Source organism: Schistocerca nitens, chromosome 5, assembly GCF_023898315.1.
Source record: "Schistocerca nitens isolate TAMUIC-IGC-003100 chromosome 5, iqSchNite1.1, whole genome shotgun sequence".
Lineage (NCBI taxonomy): Eukaryota > Metazoa > Arthropoda > Insecta > Orthoptera > Acrididae > Schistocerca > Schistocerca nitens.
This window is the reverse complement of record NC_064618.1, coordinates 834,480,752-834,496,647: the sequence shown is the minus strand read 5'-3', so window position 1 is coordinate 834,496,647 and position 15,896 is coordinate 834,480,752. Positions and strand designations below refer to the sequence as shown.

Genomic DNA, 15,896 nt, shown 5'->3' with positions numbered 1-15,896 from the left:
CTTGGTGTAAGCATCGAAACATTGGACAATTGAACAGTGGAAAAACATTGTATGGAGTGATAAATCATGGTACACAATTTGGCAATCTGATGGCAGGGTGTGGGTATGGCGAATGCCTCGTGAACATCATCTGCCAGGGTCTGTAGTGCCAACAGTAAAATTCAGAGGCAGTGGTGTTATGGTGTGGTCATGTTTTTCATAGAGGGGGCTTGCACCCCTTGTTGTTTTGCAACTATCACAGCACAGTCCCACATTGATGTTTTAAGTAACTTCTTGCTTCCCACTGATGAAGAGCAATTCAGGGATGACGATTGCATCTTTCAGCATGATCGAGCACCTGTTCATAATGCGTAGCCTGTGGCAGAGTGGTTACACAACAATAACATCCCTGTATTGGACTGACCTGCACAGAGACCTGACCTGAAACCTACAGAACACATTTGGGTTGTTTTGGAATGCTAGCTTCGTGTCAGGCCTAACTGACCAAGATTGATACCTCACCTCAGTGTAGCACTCCATGAAGAATTGGCTGCCATTCCCCAAGAAACCTTCCAGCACCTGATTGAACATATACGTGCCAGAGTGGAGGCTGTCATCAAGGCCAAGGGTGAGCCAACACCATACTGAATTCCAGCATTACCAATGGAGGGCACCACAAACTTATAAGTCATTTTCAGCCAGGTTTCCGGAAATTTTTGATCTCACAAGGTATATTCACATTACAAGGAAATATGAAGAGAAAATATTAAATGAAAAGCTTGAAAGTGAATTGGTGAATCTCTGCAGTTGCCTTGAGAACATACTTAAATAAAAAATAGTAACATGCAGAAATAGGCACCATTCTAAAATCGATGTAAACAAATTATAATGAATATTGATAAGACAAATATATTCTGTCCAAAAGTGTATCATACTCTGTGAAAGAGCTGTAACATTATTTCTGCCAACTAGATCCAAAAACATCTTTGTAACTGTTTGTTTATGTAAGTTATTCTCAATGTATAATTTGCACAGGAAGTTGTGTGTGACGTTTAACTTGTGTGAGACTCTGCACAAATGGACCATAAGAAAACTGTAAGTACAAGTTCTTCTAAGTTTCACCAATAACTACATATGAAAATCAATAACTAACTAAAAATTGTGAATTCCTCATATATTGCAGTAAAGTTAACAAAACAAAGCAGAACTCCACACACTGAAAAAATGACATAAAAATGGCATAGTACAAAGAGGCAACTCACTTTAAAATGGAATCATTTCCCAAAACTCATCATGTAAAATATGAATAAAGGAAAATCATGTCTGGTAGCAAACAAGATGTTTACAAACAAACCCTCTGATTCCATTAAAACTACTTTGTAATGTGGCTATTTTTCTAATCAAATGCCAGTAACCAATTAATCAATCAACTTCATAAATAGTCTTCAGTAGCTATTTTTGTCATTTAAATGCAAACATTAAAAGAATAGTCAGAACAAATTTGGTATGTGCACCACGATACTAGTCTCATTATATTTCATTTCATGATTATGTCTGAGGCAGTCCCTGGTGGCAGCTGATTTTTCTTGGCTGTTTTAATTTGTTGCATCACTGATACTCCTTGTATCTCTCCTCACCTGTTCCAATAGTATGTCTCTTGTAAGAGATAGTACAATCACATGGGATGCAGTACACACCCAATTTTTGGAGACCTATTTCATCTTTAACATTACAACGAAGTCTTTACCTTTGCTGATGAGGGTGAAGTACACTTGATGCCATTTTTCTGTGGAGTCTACCAATCTTTCTGAATATTGGGCCAGCATAAGATGTTGTTGTAGTTGTTGTTGTAGTTGTTGTTGTCGTGGTCTTCAGTCAGAAGACTGGTTTGAAGCAACTCTCTATGCTACTCTACCTTGTGCCAGCTTCTTCATCTCCGAATAACTACTGCAACCTACACCTTTCTGTATCTGTTTACTGTATTCATCTCTTGGTCTTCCTCTACAATTTTTACCACTCCAACTTGTCTACTATACTAAATTTGTGAGTCCTTCATGTCTCAGAATGTGTCCTATCAACTGATACCTTCTTTCGATCAGGTTGTGCCACAAATTCCTTGTATTCCCAGCATAAGATAGATAAACTAATCTTGGCTTCTCTTCCTCTGTCTCAGTCTGAACCTGTTTGTTGGGTGTTTTTAATTTTGGCTCCATCACCTACTCAATTTTACAATCTGAGTACCCATTCCTTCAGAACACTATTCACAGGTGTTGTAATTCTTCAGCTTGGCTCTCCTTGTCTGAAAGTGGTTAGAGCTCTATGGGCCAGAGTCTATAACACTGAACTTTGAGACAGATGGTGATGGATGGAGGTTTGAAGATAAAAGGTCATTGTGCATAGTTTTCTTTATGTCTTATCTGTGACCCAGTAAAAAGTCAAGGAAAGATATCGAGTCATCTTTTTCAAACTCAGTCGTGAATGTCATATTAGGATGAATACAAATGTGTCTCCACATCTCAATACAATTGTGCTGCTTTGCACTTGACAGATTCTAGTGCCTTTGCTTCAAAGTATCCCATATTCAGGTTCACCATGACAAGCAATAACAGACTAAACGTTTCCACACCAACAGTTAGTTCTTAATATTTTCTCTTAATGAGGAAATAAGTTGATGTCAGAACATGCTTAAATGTTCAGTGAAACACTTGTAGAATTTTTCTGCAATTAATTCCAAGGATTCAGATAGTGGGACTCTTGTAATGAGATCAAAACTGATCATAATGTCCATATCCAGTTGACTGAGGTGGTGTACACGCCCATTTTCACTGAGAATACATTTCAGGCATTGTGCCATCTATATGCCAAAACTACTAAGAATGGGTCTTAGAGGAATGCCTTTGTTGTGCAGCTTAGGAGCCAATATATTCGTGGTGGCACAGCTGCTCATGTTATAAGACCCTTAAAGACATTATGTGGGAAGTTTTAATGAAATACGCTGCAACCAGTACCATGGTGCAAACACCGAGTTTCTGGGACACTGTAATTAAGGAGTTATCAAAGCAAATATTTTAGAAAACCTAATACACAGGGATTGAGGTTTCTATTTGATCTAGTTTTGGAGTCTGTCACTCAGTTTATTAAGATATAACTGGCTATCGCATCCACCAGAGTTGGGAAATATTATTAGAATGTGCATTTTGTGGCATGTCAGTGTGAATTCTGAAAATTAAAAGAATGTCAATGAGCATAATGAGGATCAGGAGTTTAATTCAGCTGTAAATAGTGGTACGATACCAACAATTGTTCAGTCTGGTTGGAGTCCAGGCAAAGAGTACCCATAACAGTGTATCTCACAACACTGGATGAAAATGACTGCATTGGTCTTCAAAAAATTGTGCATAAAATTGAAACAACAACTCAGTTGAACACCAGGAAGCACACCATTAATCATTTATTCAAATGCAACATTAAAGATCATAGTTGTTGTTATTTCTTTATAAATCTTTAGACATGTTTAGTTTCTACCAGTAACTGAAGTATTACAAGGGTATTGGCTCATTTGTTTTTAGATCTAGCAGGGTAATAACGCATTAAAATATCCACTTAGTCAGGCATTCATCTAAGGTGAAAATTTTAAATATGTCCTTTTGAATTGTGTTAATACTCATACCTTTTTTGTTTTGATCAATTCTGTTAGATTATGAGCAAAGTTAGCTTTTTGCAAAACTGTTTGCCATAATTGTCTTATTTCAGATCCGTGGCATGAAGAAGAACATATAATGTAGCAGGGTGGATCAAGTAATGCATTAGCAATGAAAATGAGCTATTATAAATCATTTCTGTTTGATACAATAGCTAATGTTTTTTGTAACACTCCCTTTCTCAGAAAAGTTCCACGACAGACTTTTTTTATTTCTGAGTTTGCAATACTAAAAAGGAACAAATGTTGTATTAGTTTCCATGACACAATGGATACTGATAGTGAGCAAGGAGTGAACATTAAGTTCTGCATTAAGCTCAGGAAAACCCCCAGTGGAATCTGGACAATGATTAACCAAGCATATACAGGCAAGGCACTTTCAGCAAATCATGTTTTCGAGTGAGGTAAAAGGTTTTGTAAACACAGACATTCAATGCAGGAGGACCCCAGTTCTGGTCGACCATCTACAGCACATACTGATTAAAATATGGAGCATGTAAGGCAGTTATTGCAAGAAGACTGTCATGTAACTATGTGTGCAATGTCAGAAGAACTTAGTTTGAATAGTAATGTGTGTCATAATGTTTTAAGCGAAGATTTAGGGAAGCAGAAACATAAAGCAAAACTCGTCTCTCGCACACTAACAGACAAACACAAAGAGGTAAAATGAAGAATTGCTGCTGAACTACTGGATGGAACCAGATGTAATACCACATTTCTGTCAATGATTATCACTGGGTGTGAAAGCTGGTGCTACCAATAGGACCCTTACACAAAACGTCAAAACGCTGAAGGGCAGAGTCCTGGATCACCAGCCTTAAAAAAAGTCAAATGACAACCTTCAAGACAATGTTGATCACATTCTTTGTTAGTAAATGATTAGTTCACCATAAGTATGTTGTTACAGCTCAAACAGTGAACCAAGATCTTTACATCAAAGTCTTCAAACATTTGCAACAAGCAATTTGATGTCGCTGCCCTGACTTGTGGCATTCTCAGGATTGGTTCTTACTTCATGACAATGCAAGACCCCATACTGATGTATCCATTGTTGAGTATCTAGCCAGACATTCTGTTACTACCATCCCTCATCCACCATATTCTCCTGACCTCTCGCTTTGCCATTTTTTATTGTTTCTATGAGTGATAAGGTGACTGAAAGGAAAGCTTCATCAAGATATTGCAACATCCAGTGGGCTGTGACAAATGAGCTTACAAACACTGCAGTTGAAAATTTCCCTGCTTGCTTCCAAGACCTCCAGAAACAGTAGCAACTGTGTATAAACAGCCATGGGGACTATATATATAGGAGCTAGGACTGTTACTAGGCAAGTGCAATTTTCAATTTTTTTAAAAAAAAGCCTATCCTGGTACTTTTCTGAGAAAAGGAATAGATGGCTTTTGTGATATTACACGAGAACATCAGCTCTACCCTACTTATACACTGATGACCATTAAAATTGCAGTGCCATGAATGCATCACACAACAAAAGTGGAACTATCATGAAATGTACTACATGCTAGGATCTATAAATCATCAATATTTCAGTGAAACTGCACAAAGTAGATGCAAGATTGTACAGCCACATAATGTACCTTGAGTCAATGAAACAAGGCTTTGCACAGACAGTGCAATGACATCTGGGTTGCCATGGACTGTCAGCATGGTGAACCTGTGGCCTCTCTTGAAACAGCAGCAGAAAGAGGCACAGAAAGTGGCTTGACCAGTAACAATGCTGAACTCAGGAGTGTCAATAAGTTGTCATTTTAGATGCATCCTCATTCTGCATACAGCATTAAAATTGAAATATCTGTGTGTGGAAGCTCCAGCAAGAATGAAATTCACCATATTGCATTCTTCATCATCATACTGGGGAGATGGTGTGAGGTTCCACTGGATATGATCATCTCAGGTTAATGTAACCAGTTATTTGGACAGCAGGTATTACATTTCTGAATGTTAAAGCCAGTGAATGTGCTGTTATCTTCAAGGTCACCATGACATTATCTTTTAATGAGCTAACACAAGATGACATGTTGCCCATACTGTTCCAATCTACTTTTATAGAGAGGGTGTTCAACAGTTGCCCTATACAACACCCATTACAAGCAGTTACTCAACTGCATTTTCATAACATATATACAATATATGCTTGTTCTGACTGTAACCATTTGATGGGTTATCACATACAAAATACAATGCTCAACAAGGCAATTCTTCCTGTATTTTAGTTGCAACAGGGTCCACAGCCAAACAAGAGTAACAGGGTCCACAGCCAATATTTTTTTTACTGATGTATTATTTAATTACAGAGCTCTGATGTGATCTCAAAGTTATTATGCCTCTTATTTAATTATCTAGTTATATTACATAACTTCTTATATTTCTTTCTCTGCTCTGCTTGCTACCTAGTAACACTGCATCCTTGATTACCTAATTTTAATCCTCTCATCACATCCTATATTTTACCACCTTTGAGAGACAAATGCTCATCACCAATGTGCATTTGAGATACAATATGTGACTGCATAGTCCACATTTAAAATATTAGAGTTTAATGAATATTTAGAAAAAAAATAATGACAAGTCTGCTAATTGAGATGAAAGTAAGAACACCAGATTACTGTCAGCGTATTTTTTGAGCTTACTGTGGTTGCCTTTGTTGATTCCACATATCTCATTTATAGGACTCCCTCCAGTAACAAGAAACTGGTCATAAATGCAGGTGTTGTTTACAGGCTCAGGACCAGCTATTCTGAACTCATCAAAATCAAGCCTGAAAAGAAAGCAAAGTCATTTGTATTTAAGATTTATAAAAAAAAATAAAAGTAAATACACACACTACTCAGTGAACCAATACCCACTTTTCCCTGTGAAGGGGGAGGAGGAGGAGAGGAGAGGAGAGAGAGAGAGAGAGAGAGAGAGAGAGAGAGAGAGAGAGAGATGGAAGCACAGAAAAAACTGATTTCACACAAATTGACACAGCTATGTGATTATGAATATAAATTAGATAATGATGCAAGTACTCACTAACACATATAATGTATTAAATGATCATGACCTTTGTGAGAGACAATGAACACTATTTTATTCCAGTTTCATTATTATCTGCATCTGAAGAACCTAGTAATCAGCTTACATTAAGATACCCTCTCTTCAATGGAAAGGAACTGATGTACAGTATTGTTGGCTAGGAGAATCTGAGGGGTAGGTTCAACCATCTAATCAGAAGGTTTTCTTCCTCCTTGCATTGAAATCTGTGAGAGTTGTGCCTTAAGTGGATCTGTTGAGCATAGGTGTCCCTAATGAGTGTGTGCTGTGATGTTTTGTACGATGAGGAGAGGAGGGAGAAGGTGAAAACTGGTGCCAGCATGTAGGCTGCTCCTTTCAAACAATACTAAACACCCATCCTATGTATGGGTCACCATCAACAGTGTCACATGCCATTACTTAATGAGACACTGCAGAGTGATCTTAAATTTTATCCAGAGCACTGACACAAAGTATATTAATTAAGGATTTCCTGTCACTACCTCTTCACCCTTTTCCAGCCAAATCCTGGCCACAAAAATTTCTTCCACCACCAGGATTAAAATCCGCTATCTCTGAATCAGCGATACAATGCAGGTCTATGTTAGTGACCTCAACTAAGGAGACAACATCGTCCCCATTAAAGATGTGAAAAAATAAAACCTCCAACTATGTTTGATGCTTCCTCCTTTGATCCTTTTTTATGTGTTGACCTACATTCCTTTCCAGTGCGCTGGAATGCAGTGAGCTACAGGGTGGTGCATGAAATGTGTTACCAATTGTTTCTTTCACAATTTACGACACACATTAGATATACCGCTGGGATCTCTACAGCAGAACCAGCAGAGCTTGGAAAAACAATGAAATGACATGTAATTCACAATACTGCTGCTAGGAGACTAGTAAGCAGCAATGGCTGACAATGGAAGACTGATGACACAGCAACGATCGGCAATTGTGTTACTTTTTCATGAAACGAAAAGCCTTGTTGTGACTCAGAGGCATTTTCAACAACAGTTTAACACACGATGGGTCCCTTGCAAGAAGACCATCCACAGGTTGTATGATAAATTTGTACAGGAAGGAACAGTATTGAAAGCGAAGTGACCTTGGCCTAAGCCTGTTTGTTTGCCAGAGAATAATGAAGCGGTATGAGTTGCTGTACAGAGAAGTCCCGGGAAATCGTATAGAAACACAGCAGTGCAACTGGGAATATCCAGACACTCCGTTCAATGCAGTCTTAAAAGTGACCTCCGTATGTACCCATACAAGATGACCTGTGCACAGAAGCTCACTGAAGAACACAAGCAGCAGAGATTACTGTTTGCTCAGTGGGCGGAGGATAGGGAATAAACTCTCAACAACGTTTGGTTTTCAGACGAGGCACATTTTCATTTAGACGGTGTGGTTAACAAACAAAATGTACACTTTTGGGCCACTGAAAACCCACAAGTGCTTCATGAACGACAACATTATGCTCCAAGGATTACAGCATGCACAGCAATTTCCAGTCACTGACATATTGGACCCTTTTTCTTTGAAGAAACTGTGAACAGTGAGCGTTATTTGAGCATGCTTTGCAATAGCTTCATTCCACAGCTTCTTGCTACTGCCTTGCCCTTCAACATGCACTGGTTCATGCAAGATGGAGCAAGGCCACATACTGCAAACACAGCGTTGGAGTTTTTACATGAGCATTTCGACATGCGGATCATTTCACTCAGGTTTCCATGTCACTTCAATGATGGAAAAAATTGGCCCTCCAATAGTCCAGACCTCAATCCGTGTGACTTTTTTCTTTGGGGGTACCTAAAGGAAAAAATTTTCCTGAAACGTCCACATGATTTAATGGAGCTCAGAAGACTTATTCTTCAAGCTTGCAGTGAAATTAGAAAAGACATGTGCCGTAGGGTAATCACTAACTTCAGTGTTCATTTGAAGGAAGTTAGGAAACAAAATGGTGGACATATTGAGCATGTGCTGAGTTAGAAGAAATCTCCATGGACGGCTCTTCATTGTAGTATATGTTCCTTCCAGACTGTATTGACAATAAAGTTTATATTCAAAAACAAAATGGTAACACATTTCGTGTGCCACTCTGTATTTAAAAAATGGGGCATTCTGACAATCCCAAGTGAATATATCTTGCAAACTACAGTTTTTATTCACAAAAATATTGATCAATATTTAGCAAACAGCTGCATACATGATCACCAAACCAGAAACAGTAATTGCTTGTACCTAGACAGAATGAATAAAACTAAAACCCAAACCACTATGTTTTACCAAGGTGTCAAGATATACCATAAATTGCCAAAAGAAATCAAAAACATAAAGGAACTCTGTAAATTTAAAGCATTCCTTAAAGAATATTTATTAAAAAATAGTTTTTACTCAATTAGAGAATTCATGCAGCATAAAATTGGCATAAATAAATAATCAGGTTAATCAATTATAAAGTGGACATTCTAGTTTGTAATTTACCCATACAAGTATTAGAGGAGTCTTGTGATCTATTTCTTTTGATTGAAGCAGGTTCTTCTGCTTTATGTAATTCAATGATAAATTGTGTGTGTAATATACATATATATATATATATATATATATATATATTATAAATTTATTACATATAGCTTGTATTTCATTATCTTATGTGACAAAATAATGTACATATGTATGTATAATGATGACATCCATACAAAGAAATTTGTTTATGGATGAATGAATAAATAAATAAATAAAATAAATACCTTCCTTGATAGCATAATTCATAAGATATGTAACTCGTTTAACCACTTCATTTGTACATTTTTTGAGACCTTCATATGTTATATTTATTGCTTACCCTTCATGTTTGCACATGTTTTATGGTATATGTTAATGAGTTTCCCATAGGCATGGGTTATGTTCAGTGACTGTGCTATTGTATCAATGTAGACCAGTTTATAAGATTTAGTAGCTGTGATTCAAAACTTTGCTTTCCACTTGTATATATTTTTTCGAAAATGTACAGCCCAGACACTTTGTAAATATATAGAGATGATAATTTTAGTGTTTGGGACTCATTTCTGCTCAATAATTATTCCAATTGCTAGAAAATCCACATATATGTTGTCAATTTTCTGGCAATAATGGTCAGATTAGTGGAATTTCAGCTTACTGAAATGAATACTGTCTTCACCTTATTTACTGATTATTAAATAGTCTAGTGCTTTGGAGGATGACTCTCTTATTCTGGCAACTTAAGTAATTTCATTTGTAAGATTAACAAACTTAATCTGTCTGATAATTTTAAACATTGATATTACAGACATTGTTTGGAGTATATGAAGCATTTCACTCTTTTCCTTTTCTGTTAAACAGGACTGAGGCAGGAACTGCTACTGACTAAACAAACATGAGTTTTTTGAAGGTCCTGTTTCGCCATATTTAATCCTTGGTTAACATTGTAGCAAAGCAAATGCAAATAAAGCTACCTCATAAGGTGATGAGTTTCACACAAGCCATTGGACACTGTTCATAAGAGGTCATATACTACTCATCACGTAGAGCTAAATAACTGGGCTATTACCAAAAAGTATAAGGGGCACACTAGAAATTGGAGGTAAATCCTTATGCTTTATAAGTTTGGCAGACATTACCTCTTACATTAAAACAGTGAGACCACTTATACGAGGGTTGTTTTTTAAGTAAGGGCCATTTTTATTTTTAAAAAAAGATACAAATACTTTCGTAAAAAAACTTTTATTTTCTGATTCTACACACTTTTACCTATTTTTCTACATAGTTGCCTTGTTTATTTAAGCACTTGTCATACCGTACAACTAAGTTTTTAATTCCCTCTTCAAAGAATTCGGCTGCCTGCTCCAACAGCCAAGAGTTCACGACCGCTTTCACTTCATCATCGTCATTGAAGCTCTGCCCGCCAAGACGGTGTTTCAGGTACCAGAAAAGGTGAAAATCACTAGGAGCAAGGTCGGGGCTGTATGGTGCATGGTGCATGGTCCAAAACTTCCCAGCCAAAAGAATCAGTCAAATCCCGAGTCTTTTGAGAGGAGTGAGGCCTAGTGTTATCGTGCAGGAGCAAAACTCCTTTTGTCAGCATGCCGTGCCTTTTGTTTTGAATTGCTCTGCGGAGCTTCTTTAGAGTTGCACAGTAGGAATCTGAGTTGATTGTCTTTCCTCGTGGCATAAAGTCCACTAGCAAAACACCGCGCCAGTCCCATAACACTGTTGCCATAATCTTGCGCTTTGACAGCGTCTGTTTGGCTTTGACCTTGATGGGTGAGGTTGTGTTTCGCCATTCCATCGTTTGTCGCTTGCTTTCGGGAGTGATATGGGATACCCATGTTTCATCTCCAGTGACAATTTGACTCAACATGTCATCCCCTTCTTCCTCGTAACGAATCAAAAAGTCCCATGAAGTGGCAAATCTCTTCCCTTTGTGGTCCTCTGTGAGGAGTCTGGGTACCCACCGAGAACACAGTTTCTTAAAGTTTAGGTTTTCAGACACAATTTTGTACAAAACTGATCTTGAAACTTGTGCAAATTCCAAAGAAAGAGTGGAAATTGTGAATCTTCTGTCCTCATGAATCTTTGTTTCGACTGCAGCCACCAAATCATCAGTGATCACAGAGGGCCGGCCTGAGCGTTCTTCGTCATGGACGTTTTGACGGCTTTTTTTAAACTCTCTAAGCCATTGACGCACTTTACCTTCACTCATTGCATTCAATCCATGAACTTCTGTTAACTGACGATGAATTTCTGCAGCTGATAGGCTTCTTGCGGTCAAAAAACGTATCACTGACCGTATCTCACACGCGGCGGGCGATTCAATAATCGTAAACATTATAAAGTAGCACAGTGATGCGTACACGTCAGCTACAGAGCTGCAACTTGCATCAGTGTGAACGGGAAGGATGCCGGCAAGTGGCATGGTGGCTTGTTGCGGCATCCGCGTGAACTACGGGACTATACGCGCGAACGGCCCTTACTTGAAAAACAACCCTCGTATATCACAGAGTGACAGGAGGGAATAACAACATCGAACTTTCATAATATTGTAACAATATAAAGGGGATTGATTGCTACTCACCATATAGAGGAGGCGTTGAGTCAAAGGGTAGAACAAAAAAGACTGTTAAAATATTAAACATTTTGGACAAAGTCCTTCTGTAGGAGAACACACACATTTTTACAGCACAACTCACACACATGGCCACTGTCTCATGCACTCTGTTTTCCATTGCAGAAGAAGGATTTTGTCCAAAAACTTTAATATTTTGGCAGTCTTGTCTCTCTGCGACTCAAAGCTTCCTCTTCATGGCGAGTAGCAATCTATCTTCTCCATATTGTTGTCATTCCACCCCAGACTTTCCATTGTTTCACAAGGACATGAATGAATCCTCAATGTATTACTATCATCTAAACATTTTAGAGGTATAGGATCAAGTGAATACAGTATATGTTTCCAAAAAGAATTTTCACTCTGCAGTGTAGTGTGCACTGATTGATTGATTGGAAACTTACTGGCACGCTAAAACTGTGCGTTGGACAGGTATTCAAACCTGAAAATTTTCATCCTGGGCAAAATGCTCTGCTGACTGAGCTGTCCAGGCACAACCTATTTACCAACCTAACAAATTCACTTGTGGGAGTATCTCTCTTTTAGTTTCAAAGCTTCTCAAAAGTTCTTCTCCAGACCTTGAGGAACAAGCACACTTTGAAGAACAAATACTCCAGGGAAATGGCTTAGCTAAAGCTTAGAGAACCGTTTCCAGAATGAATTTCCACTTTGTAGTGGAGTGTGCGTGGGTAGTTCACTCAGTAGAGCATTTTGACCATGGAAAGCAAAAGTTCATGTTTTGAGTGCTGGTTTGGCACACAGGTTTAATCTGCTTATAAGTTTCAAATTAGAACCTACTTTGCTGCAGAGTGAAAATTCATTGTGATAATAATCCACTGGGCTGAGGTTAAACCATTTCTCTGCAATGCCCTTTCTTCCAAGAGTGCTGGTCCTGTAAGGTACGTAGGAGACATTCCATGAAGTTTGGAATATAGGACGTAAGGTACTGGCAGCAGCACGACTGTGAGGGCAGATTTTTAGTAACGCCTGCAGAGCTCCATTTGCTGAAGCATTTTCCCATATCCTTTACGAGTTTGACCCCCAGTCCAGCACAAAGAAAGTTTCAAGTGTTTTGCTTGTTTGGAAGATCACAAGAGTTGAAAATGGATTACAGTGATCTGATGTCTGATTGCTATGTAACTGTAGCATTATGACTATAAGTGGTTGTATGTTAGCTGCACACTCATATACATCCAGTTAATCTGAAGGAGTTATCACACTTTTAAAAAAATGAATAAAATTTTTAAACATGGAAATCATTAGATTCTTTAGTATCAACCCTTAGAAGCATACTGGATAATTTTGTGCTTGTAATTGTTATAAAACACACATAACCATCTGGACATTGCACAATTTACCCAATTAACTGTGTTTTATCCCATGTCAACAGAAAGTATTATTAATATGTATCAATTTAAATATCATAAAAAAGTGATTTGGAAATTCAGTCAGAACTCACAACCCATAATATAAAGTCACAGTAAGGGTTTTTCAAAATGAATATACGTACCAGTTTTAATGCTTTGTAGCATTTATTACACTCAACCTACAATTATAAATACTACATCAAATGTAACAGTAACTTAAACAATTACGTATGTTTACCTGTGAGTTTTGTTTCTATACCTGTTCACAAAGATAAGAGTATGGAACAACCAAGAGTGACAAGTGTTTAACACATAGCACCAAGAAATCAGTTTGGAAAGCTAGTCATCAGTTAGTAGTTCCAGTGATGTCTGTTTGTATTATTTGTTGATGTTACAATCTTTAAGGCATTTAGGTACTGTTTCCAAAAACTTTGCAAATGATATGTTGCTCCATGATGGTGAAGACATTTTGGATAGTGTCATCTTCAGTGATGAATCGCCATTTAACCTAAATGGAAATATGAACCCATATACTATGCACATCTGGGGGTCAGCAAATCCCCGTGAGATGGCACAGTTGCAATGAGACTCCACTAAATTGAATGTTTTGTGTGACATATCCCAGTGGAAAGATTATGGGTCTTTCTTTTTTGGTGAAGCTACTGTAACTGGTTTTTCATACCTTGATGCACTAGAACTATGGCTTCACAGGAGCAGTTCAGTTCACTCTGTGACTCTAGTCTGTTATGTCATGTATTCTTGTATTGACTTTCTATAAAGCAAAGCATGTTATGTGCTCCATACCACTGTGTCATCCATCACTCTCTATCACTATGTACTGGCCTCCCACACTGGTGACACCAAATTTCAAATGACTGCTAAAATAGTGAACATTTTTGTCACAACAATGTGGCCATCACACCCCCACTGTGTTACACTGTCCACAAATATCATTGACCTCTTGCACTCCTTGCTGTTGACTGACATGAACATTGGACCATATGCCCAAGTGATTAAAGGCGACAGTGACATTTCTCACAGTGCAACTTCATCACAAATCACAGGGGCACTACAATTCAATGCAACTGACAATCTGCTTATTGACTTTGTTATGGACTCTTCTAGCGTGCATCTACCCCTACATTCTGTCAACATTTTCATGACCTGGACTACTGATCCATGCTGACCACGTTGCAGTTGGTTATTGTATATAGTGGACACCTGACCGAAATGCACACCACCTCATCTACGGGGTGCGTTGGGTCACCCATCCTCCAGTCCATGCAACCAGTGGCATTACTGCCCATCGCTCACCCACAGTTCTCTCTGTGATGTGTGGCCATACTCCAACCACATTACTGAACCAAACAGTTGACTGCTTCATGGTTCACATTACTGACATTCCATATGGACAACCCATACCTGTGGCTTGCCCCACTGAAAGCATGTACGCCTTCAGCACCATCGTAAGGGTGACACGAAGTACGTCACTCTACTTAGCCCCCTTGGCATCCATGCTGAGGTTATTACAACATCATTTTGGCAATGCCATCTACGGACAAGTATGGGACCACAAAAACAATGCCCTTACAGCACCTCTTCTGGACTCCCAAAGAGCAACTACACCAGGTAATTTACAACAAACATTTACAGGATAGGATCTCCTCCAAATTGTGGCAGTGCCTTCACAGCAAAACAGACCCAGGCATCATGCACAGTGAGGTGCTGTAGATGAATGGCATTGTCATTCTCCCTTTAGAGTTGCAGATGACTTTAATCGTCACTAGTAACCAGTCATTTGATGCCCACCTGTAACTGACCAACTGCATTTTCTCTGTTTCTTGACATTGGCACAGTATCAACAAAGCCCCCAACAATACCACTGATACACACAATGCACTGCCACATGCCTAACCTCCTGACACAACTGACAGTCACTGTGTGTTTCTGCCCTCTCTGTTTACAAAACAAACTCAGCTCCAGCTCTCACTCCTGGTACATCGGCAACTGTGTACACATACTCTCACCTCTGTCAGTACCATGCCTGCTTTGCTGACACTACACGCTTCTGTCACAAACCGTGTGACTACCAAAACATGCCTCACAGCCTGCAAGAGGTGCCCTTGAACTGTGAATGACACGTAAGCTGCTTCGACACACACAAATTTGCCACCTGCTGCCAGCTTCCAATGTCGCTCCCAACAACTGTCCATATGTCCTTGACCTCTTCAACGATCTATGTTTTCTGGTCAACAATGCAGATCAGCACAGCACCTCATAAGCCTGTCTTGCCTATGTCTGAAAACTTGCATATTCGCTTGACAGCAGCTAATGGCTCTCCTATCACCGTTATGGGTATCCAGACATGGACTCTAGACTTCAGCTTCGTTATACCCTTCTTGTGGTCATTCATCATCGCTGGTGTTATGGAGCTAGTTCTGCATGCTGATTTTCTATGGGCCTTTCACCTTGTGCCCTTACTGCATGCAAACGAACTCACCCACATGCCTCCTGACCATACTGCTGACAGTACATGTGCCCCGGCCACCTCACCACCCCAACATGATGATGTCAACACTCCTTCACCTTCAGCCATGCTCACACAGTGGTGTGTACAACAGGATGTGGACTGCACTGACTGCTTATTACATGTCTGTCAACAGTGTACGGACATGAAACTTCCTTGCAGATTAA

At 38.9% G+C, this 15,896-nt stretch overlaps 1 protein-coding gene across 1 annotated transcript in view; it reads right to left on the bottom strand.

Moving 5' to 3' along the window:
* Positions 1-15,896, bottom strand: part of LOC126259796 (uncharacterized) — a 233,611-nt gene that overhangs the window by 58,100 nt on the left and 159,615 nt on the right. The window contains exon 6 of the mRNA XM_049956818.1: positions 6,329-6,456. Coding sequence (XP_049812775.1) covers positions 6,329-6,456 — 128 coding nt within the window. The remainder of the gene's footprint in view (positions 1-6,328; positions 6,457-15,896) is intronic.